The 9500-nt window shown below is 36.1% G+C and overlaps 1 protein-coding gene across 1 annotated transcript; it reads left to right on the top strand.

The window, feature by feature from the left end:
- On the top strand, positions 1-8773 carry cdk8 (cyclin dependent kinase 8). The gene is made up of 13 exons (XM_062985299.1): positions 1-401; positions 3324-3399; positions 3723-3833; positions 3919-4059; positions 4161-4218; positions 4326-4457; positions 5004-5147; positions 5880-5949; positions 6035-6107; positions 6204-6301; positions 6431-6509; positions 7161-7316; positions 7794-8773. The coding sequence occupies exons 1-13, from the start codon at positions 274-276 to the stop codon at positions 7917-7919; spliced, it is 1392 nt and encodes a 463-aa protein (XP_062841369.1). The 5' UTR covers positions 1-273; the 3' UTR covers positions 7920-8773.
- The last annotated feature ends 727 nt before the right edge of the window (positions 8774-9500 follow it).

Genomic DNA, 9500 nt, shown 5'->3' with positions numbered 1-9500 from the left:
AGGTGCAGCGCTCCCCTGTGATATACCGGTCTGGGGGCGCAGAAACGGATCAGAAATAATTAAATCTGATTATTAATTTATTATTAATACACAGAAAACACGAGCGGGTTTAAAGACGCGGTTTATTTACACATGCGCACAGAATCGATGCAGGAATTCAGGGAGAATTGAAGGCAGCACGGCGGCGGAGGCAGAAGCAGCTGAAAAAGTTCTGCAGATCTCAGATCATCCGCCCCAAATAATCCGGATTAATTCAGTCTAATCCGGGAGAAAATGGACTATGATTTCAAAGTGAAACTGACCGGAGAGAGGGAGCGGGTGGAGGACCTGTTTGAGTATGAGGGCTGTAAGGTTGGACGGGGGACTTACGGTCATGTGTACAAAGCAAAGAGGAAAGACGGGTGAGAGTCAGGCCTCACATACACACTATCTACCTTTATTTATTATTATTTATCTATAATATTCATTATTATACATATACACAAGATAAACTTATAGTTTAATATGTATATTATCTTTATTATCATCCATACACACAATCAACTCATTATTATTATACATATAAACAAGCAACAATGGTTAATATTATAGTCCTTATTATTATACACACAATCTACATTTATTTATTATTATTTATCTATAATATTCATTATTATACATATACACAAGATAAACTTATAGTTTAATATGTATATTATCTTTATTATCATCCATACACACAATCAACTCATTATTATTATACATATAAACAAGCAACAATGGTTAATATTATAGTCCTTATTATTATACACACAATCTACATTTATTTACATTATTTATCTATAATATTCATTATTATACATATACACAAGATAAACTTATAGTTTAATATGTATATTATCTTTATTATCATCCATACACACAATCAACTCATTATTATTATACATATAAACAAGCAACAATGGTTAATATTATAGTCCTTATTATTATACACACTATCTACCTTTATTTATTATTATTTATCTATAATATTCATTATTATACATATACACAAGATAAACTTATAGTTTAATATGTATATTATCTTTATTATCATCCATACACACAATCAACTCATTATTATTATACATATAAACAAGCAACAATGGTTAATATTATAGTCCTTATTATTATACACACAATCTACATTTATTTATTATTATTTATCTATAATATTCATTATTATACATATACACAAGATAAACTTATAGTTTAATATGTATATTATCTTTATTATCATCCATACACACAATCAACTCATTATTATTATACATATAAACAAGCAACAATGGTTAATATTATAGTCCTTATTATTATACACACAATCTACCTTTATTTATTATTATTTATCTATAATATTCATTATTATACATATACACAAGATAAACTTATAGTTTAATATGTATATTATCTTTATTATCATCCATACACACAATCAACTCATTATTATTATACATATAAACAAGCAACAATGGTTAATATTATAGTCCTTATTATTATACACACAATCTACATTTATTTACATTATTTATCTATAATATTCATTATTATACATATACACAAGATAAACTTATAGTTTAATATGTATATTATCTTTATTATCATCCATACACACAATCAACTCATTATTATTATACATATAAACAAGCAACAATGGTTAATATTATAGTCCTTATTATTATACACACAATCTACATTTATTTACATTATTTATCTATAATATTCATTATTATACATATACACAAGATAAACTTATAGTTTAATATGTATATTATCTTTATTATCATCCATACACACAATGAACTCATTATTATTATACATATAAACAAGCAACAATGGTTAATATTATAGTCCTTATTATTATACACACAATCTACATTTATTTACATTATTTATCTATAATATTCATTATTATACATATACACAAGATAAACTTATAGTTTAATATGTATATTATCTTTATTATCATCCATACACACAATGAACTCATTATTATTATACATATAAACAAGCAACAATGGTTAATATTATAGTCCTTATTATTATACACACAATCTACATTTATTTACATTATTTATCTATAATATTCATTATTATACATATACACAAGATAAACTTATAGTTTAATATGTATATTATCTTTATTATCATCCATACACACAATCAACTCATTATTATTATACATATAAACAAGCAACAATGGTTAATATTATAGTCCTTATTATTATACACACAATCTACATTTATTTACATTATATATCTAAAATATTTATTATTATACATATAAACAAGCTATACTTATGATTTTATATGTGTATCTAATCTTTATTATCATGCATACACACAATCAACACATCTTTATTATTATACATACAAACAAGCATCAATGGTTAATATTATAGTCCTTATTATTATACACACAATCTACATTTATTTACATTATTTATCTATAATGTTATTATTATACATATAAACAAGCTATACTTCTGATTTTATATGTGTATATACTGTATATGTATATCATGCATACACACAATCAACACATTAATATACTATACAATCTTCATTATTATACATACCAACAAGCATCAATGGTTAAAATAATGTAGTCTTTATTATTATACACACAATCAACATTTATTAATAAACCATAACACTTATCTTATACATTATATATTTATATTGTATATGTGCATAATTTTTATTATACCTGCACAAAATCAGCTCTTATTAAAATGAAATATGATCTTATTATACATACAATCAACATCTATTAAGATTATATATGTTTAATATTTACTACTATACATACAAACAAGCTACACTTATAATTTTATATTTACATAATCTTTATTATTATGCATACAAGCATATATCATATATATCATATATATATGATTCTTACAGAGCGCAAGTCTTAAGTCTACTTTGCTGTGGTTGTGGTCTTCCACTTTCTGAGTATCTGTGTCAGCATGTATTCGTACGTTCTGCAGCTGCTGTGAGAGCAAAAACATGTTATGGTGATTCTAGATTGATTCCACTCAACTTGCCACCATGTTCTATATGAAGATAATTTGCTTTTGTAAGGATTTGCTTAGAATTCTGATCCATATATAAACCACGACTGATGCTCTACAACCCTTATACAGTCTCATTCAGCTGGTGCTGTTATTGTTGTATGATTTTAGTCGTCCTAAAAGAAAATGTCACAAGGGGCGTAAAACACGCCAGCCCACCGGTGCCGAGATCTCCAGCTCTCGGGTTGCTGAGTGGAAAGTAATCTTGGGTGGTGTCTGTGTTTGCAGGAAGGATGATAAAGACTACGCTCTGAAGCAGATTGAGGGAACCGGCATCTCCATGTCTGCATGCAGAGAAATTGCGGTGAGTTCCTATGTGCACGGTGGCTCGGTGGGTAGCACTGTCACCTCACAAGGTCTCCCCATGTCTGTGTGGGTTTCCTCTGGGAGCTCCGGTTTCCTCCCACAGTCCAAAGACTTGCAAGTGAAGTGAATTGGAGATACAGAATTGTCCATGACTGGTTCTTAGCACATTTTGTTCCAGTACCACTGAGTTCCCTCATACAGGTGTGAAGCGAAGCAGCTTTGATTGTGGTTTTACAATCTCCTGAATGTGTGTGTGTGTGTGTGTGTGTGTGTGTGTGTGTGTGTGTGTGTGTGTGTGTGTGTGTGTGTGTGTGTGTGTAGCTGCTACGAGAGCTGAAGCACCCCAATGTGATCTCACTGCAGAAGGTTTTCCTGTCACACGCCGACCGCAAAGTGTGGCTCCTCTTCGACTACGCCGAGCATGACCTCTGGGTAACTATACTAGAAACTATCAGCAGTGTTTTACTTGCTTTCCAGTGTATGAACATCTGTGTGTGTGTGTGTTGTGTGTGTTCAGCACATCATTAAGTTCCACAGAGCCTCAAAGGCCAATAAGAAGCCTCTGCAGTTGCCCCGCGGCATGGTCAAGTCTCTTCTCTACCAGATTCTGGATGGCATCCATTATCTGCACGCCAACTGGGTACTGCACAGAGATTTGGTAAGTGTGTGTGTGAAAGAGAGACATTTGTAAACAGTTTCAGTTGGCAAATGGATCTGTTACGGATCTGTTAAGGATCTGCTTTCTTTTCTCACACCCAGAAACCTGCAAATATCTTAGTAATGGGGGAAGGACCAGAGCGGGGCCGGGTGAAGATCGGTAAGATTTTGTCTTGAATAAATACTAACATGGAATGCATGATCACATCTGTACTTGGTTTTATAGTGGCATCGGTATTTATATCTTTGTGTCTTGTGTGTGTGTAGCGGATATGGGTTTTGCCCGGCTCTTTAATTCACCGCTGAAGCCTTTGGCAGATCTGGACCCTGTGGTGGTCACATTCTGGTATAGAGCACCAGAGCTGCTGCTGGGAGCCAGACATTATACCAAAGCCATCGGTGAGTCTCTTGTCTGTGAGAGTGTGTGTGTGTGTGTGTGTGTGTGCGCCCTAATGGCTTAAATGAAATTTCATCATATACAGTAAGGACCAGCAAGTATTTAATCACTTTTGGTATTAGAAAAACATCCAGTACATTTCAGATTTACACACAATATTTAAAATGATTAAAATGTAATAACATAATAACAACAATTATTAACATTGAGAATTGTGACTCAATTTTGGCCCTTTTCATGGCCCATGAGCCCATGGCCCAAGATTACAAGGGTCACTGTGATTTTTACAGATTTAAAATCCTATATAAATGTACAATAAAATTCAGTTCAGAAGTTGACTAGGCCTCGCAAGTCTTCATTGCAGAAATCCTGAATTTTATTGGTGATTTCTGTAATAATTTCATATTTTTTCCCTTTCTGGTTTTTATTATAGCATTTAACATTTGTATTCCTATCAGTTTAGGATATTTTTGAAATATGTCTTATATACTGTATATATATGCTGGTATTACCTGTCATTTCATTCGCATTCGTTTGCTTGTGTGCAGATATCTGGGCCATCGGCTGTATTTTTGCCGAGCTCTTGACCTCAGAGCCGATTTTCCACTGTAGGCAGGAGGATATTAAGACCAGTAACCCGTACCACCATGACCAGCTAGACCGAATCTTTAACGTCATGGGCTTTCCTGCAGGTAGTTTTTAAAGCTCTGTTTTTGCTTTAAACTTTTTCTTCCTAATCTAATCATATTTAATTCCTTAATTGTCACTTCCTCTGTTGCAGCAGCACCAATGAATAACCCATTTAACCATTCCCTACCTCAGACACAGCCACTTGTGCATGTAGTTCTAACACTAGACCTCTGTGCCACCCGAACGCTTGCTAAACCAGCTCTTTAATTACTAATTACTAAGTGACGGCCTAAGGACCGGATTTGATTCTAATTTCTGGTCACTGGAGTTTTGCTTGTACCTTTACCTGTCTGTGTTGATTTCCCTCCTCATACAGAAGATGAATTGGTTGCTTTTATTTGCCACTGGGTGCAACTGAGTGAATCTGTGTTTATTTCTCCGTCCAATAGATTGGCCGTTGGTAAACATGAATAAATGAAATAGTAATTAATAATTTTAGAACTTTTGTTTACTGTTTGGGAATTTTATAATTTATTAGTGCTTCTGAGTCCATTATTTCAGCTGACCTGCACCTCTCGGTTCGGTTGGCAAAAATCCAGGTTCATTATCAATGACTTTATTACGATATATAAATTACAGTTACATAATTTACAAGCCGCCTCATCAGCCAGTATAAATTCACCTTCCTATAAATAAAACATGAAGATTGTGGGCTTGGCAGGAAAGCTTTTAATTACAGCTCGTGAGAACTGTGATGTTTCACGCCACAAGGTTTAATTTCATTTTCCTTTTAGATAAAGACTGGGAGGACATTAAGAAGATGCCGGAACACTCCACGCTGATGAAAGATTTCCGCAGGAATACGTACGTTCTGCTCTCACATTTCCGTGCGCCTGTATTTGTACCGTACTGTATTTCTTCTCATTAACTGGTCCTGTTTCTCTTACAGATACACTAATTGCAGCCTTATAAAGTACATGGAGAAGCATAAAGTCAAACCCGATAGCAAAGCATTCCACTTGGTGAGTTTCTCATCTTACTTTAGACAGGAGGAACATAAAACATGTAAAATCTCTTTACCTGTTTAGTCCCTAATAGAAACACTGTTTGTGTCTCAGCTGCAGAAGCTGCTCACTATGGACCCGATCCGCAGGATCACCTCTGAACAGGCCATGCAGGACCCGTACTTTCTGGAGGAGCCTCTGCCCACCTCCGAGTGCGTACCAACGTATCTCTTATGTCTTTTGCTTTATTCATATGTTTGCTTGTTTTCTCTGGGTTCAAAAGTACCATCCAGCTTCATTTGTTGGATAAATTATAATCAGATTTATTTGTTGTCTCGTAGCGTCTTTGCCGGTTGCCAGATTCCTTACCCAAAGCGAGAGTTCCTGACTGAGGAGGAACCTGAGGACAAAGCAGATAAAGTAAGTACGGTGTGCGTTCACACTCCCCGAGCACTTTATTAGGTACACCTCTCCAGTATTTTTATTTATTGATTATTACTGACTGTAGCCCAGCTGTTGCTCTGTAAACGTCGTCATGTCCCTGCGCCTTGTTTATTAATTGGAAGGGACCCCCATAGGACTACCATTGACAAGAGGATGTTTGACAGTGACAGTGGACCATTCTTAGCACTGTAATAAAATGAACATGGTAATGATGGTAATGCTTGCTGTTCTGGTATGAGTGCATCAGGTGCAGCAGTGTTGGGATTTTTACATACGGTTTAATCCTCTGGCCTCTTTATTAGGAACACAGCTCCTGTTAGCCCGTTTGTCTCATTGCAGTACTAACAATTGTCCACACTAATTGTCCCTTTAGATTGATAAGTGGGTAACATGGTGGTAACAAAGTGTACCGAGCAAGAGTTGGACTACAGTCAGTAATAGTATACCCGCAAAGTTCATCTATACGCTAAATGTAGCTGATAAGATAATAAATAAATGTATGTACCTAATAAAATACTCAGTGCTTGTATATCATCATTTTATCATTGTATTTTCGTAAACCACTACAATAAGCAAGACATCAAAGCTCTGTTGTTCCCTGATTGTTTCTTGTCTCTGCAATTACAGAAGAACCAGCAGCAGCAGGGGAACAACCACACCAATGGGGCGGGGCACACGGGTAACCCTGACAACAGCCACGCACAAGGTCCCCCTCTCAAAAAAGTGCGAGTGGTTCCACCTACCACTACCTCGAGTGGCCTGATCATGACCTCAGACTACCAGGTAAAATGTTCTGATGGCAAATGTATTCTTACACTCGTCTTTCACTTAGAATTTTAATCGTTTGTTCATTGACTTACCGTCTCATTGATTCATTTAACGATTCGTTAGTTGACCTTTGTCACTGTCCAAAGACAGCGAGTTTGTGATGTTTAGGGTTGCCATTTCCTCTGTTTTAAAGTTTTATTTGGGTATACTCAATTTCACTGTGCACTCTGGTGACCTTTTCTGGGTAAACGACACCCACACTGTCTAAGAAGATCTCTAAGGTGTTTTCTACGGATTTCAAGCTTTTATTTTTGTGTTGTTTCATTGTTTTGAGTACTTTATGAGTACATGTTTTCCTGCAAAGACCTGTAAGAGGATAATAAACACTGTTTAATAACATAAGTGCTTGAATACTTTATTACTAGATGAACAGAAATCATTCACTGATCATATAATAACCAAAGCGAATTCTTCTTCTTGTTGTCACTGCAGCGTTCAAATCCACATGCTGCCTACCAAAACCCTGGACCAAGCACATCACTGCCCCAGAGCAGCATGGGATACTCCTCTACCTCCCAGCAGCCTCCGCAGTACTCACACCAGACCCACCGCTACTGAGCCCGCCGACACCCCGCCTAGCGCCCAATACAGAGAACGTACTGAGGGAGGTGGGTGTGGCTGTGGCACCTGTAACCCTGGCCACTTGACTCCCTGGGTGCTTGTTGTGTAGCGTTACCATAGAGACACCGCCGAGACAGTAACTAAACACAGACTAATTTAACGATGCCTCACATCACCGTAACGACAGGGAATTGTCCTCCACCGGGACGAGAAATGAAAAAACTTCGAAATATAGTCGGAGGTGGAGGATGAGTACATTTGTGTCTGTGCCATGGGTCATCGTTTTGATCTTCTCTGAGATTCTGTGACCTTCTTTAAAAAAATAATAAATAAATGCAAGAAAAGCAACAAGCGATCGCAACATGTGGTACTGCAAGCTGCAGAGCTCCCAGCATCTCCAGCCAGGATTAAAGCTGCTATGGGACTGCGAGCACTGACAGGATGCCTGACTGTCTGTGTCATTATATGCACTTGTATACACACACACACACACACACACAAAGTGTCATTGCTGGGAATCTTGAGTTCTAGTGCTGGAGCTGTTGACTAAAGCATGTTGGGTGCATATTGCTGCCCCCCCCCCCCTCCTGCTGGAGATCAATAGTCATGGCCTCTGTGAGGGAGGCAGAGAGAAACAGAAACTTGACTTTAGTAGTATTAATTAAATGTTTCAGCTTTGTTTTCACATTAGGAGAGAGTAAACCGCTTCCGTTTTTGCTGTGAGCGGGTAAGCCTTCATGACAGAACCAGTGGTTTGAAGAGCTGATTAAAACATGCGTTGTACTGTATTGTAATAAAATATTTTACATGAAGCAAATATCCTGTTAATAAAGTTGGAGATGTTTGAAATGGCTCCTGGCATCATTTCTCATTTAATTTGGGTGTATATTTTATTATGATCATATGCATTGTTGACATTTTCTTAATTTGTACTTACGCTTGTTTTCACTTCCAACTTGTTTTACCAAATGCTTCCTCAAGACAGTTACCTGGGTGTGTGGGTGAGGGCCAGCATGTGCTTTCTCTGGAACTCATAAAGCCAGCCGTTACCTCTTTTCCAGCTACATCACAGCTGGGTACATTAACATTCCTTCTGTGTACATTGTCTGACAGATGCTTGAGACATTTTGTCTACCCAGAGAGTAGTTCAAGTTATGAATGGCAATGCCAAAGTTGGAACTCACACTCTCTATAGTGGAGTGAGCAGGTTTAGGTTTCACCACGTGGACACTTGATTTATTATTAAATGTAATCTTTTCAAATCTGAAGCTGATGTGCTGTAGACATAGTGGGAATAGAGAATAATTGCTTAGTTGATTCCACTCAACTGAATCAAGTTTAGGTTTGCACACACACACGACAGATAATATCAAAAAGATTTTATTTCTAGACTTGCTAGGTTTATAGCATTAAATCTGTGGTTAATACAAAGTAATTTGTTGATCTGACTTAAGTTAATAAAATTAAAAATTTTAACTTTAACCGACTCAACTGAATACAATTGAATAGTCGGCTCGGTTGAACAGCTAGCATTGAAATCATTATTTATATCAAATCATCCTAAAATTTCTCAAATGT

This window comes from Trichomycterus rosablanca, chromosome 23, assembly GCF_030014385.1.
Source record: "Trichomycterus rosablanca isolate fTriRos1 chromosome 23, fTriRos1.hap1, whole genome shotgun sequence".
In the NCBI taxonomy this organism is placed as follows: Eukaryota; Metazoa; Chordata; class Actinopteri; order Siluriformes; family Trichomycteridae; genus Trichomycterus; species Trichomycterus rosablanca.
Note: the sequence above shows the minus strand (reverse complement) of the source record. Positions and strands in the feature narration are given on the sequence as shown.

Coding starts and splice junctions, on each gene's coding strand:
- cdk8 (XM_062985299.1), top strand. CDS start 274: ATGGACTATGATTTCAAAGTGAAACTGACCGGAGAGAGGGAGCGGGTG. Junction 3,400..3,722: donor CTGCATGCAGAGAAATTGCG/GTGAGTTCCTAT, acceptor GTGTGTGTGTAG/CTGCTACGAGAGCTGAAGCA. Junction 4,219..4,325: donor GCGGGGCCGGGTGAAGATCG/GTAAGATTTTGT, acceptor GTGTGTGTGTAG/CGGATATGGGTTTTGCCCGG.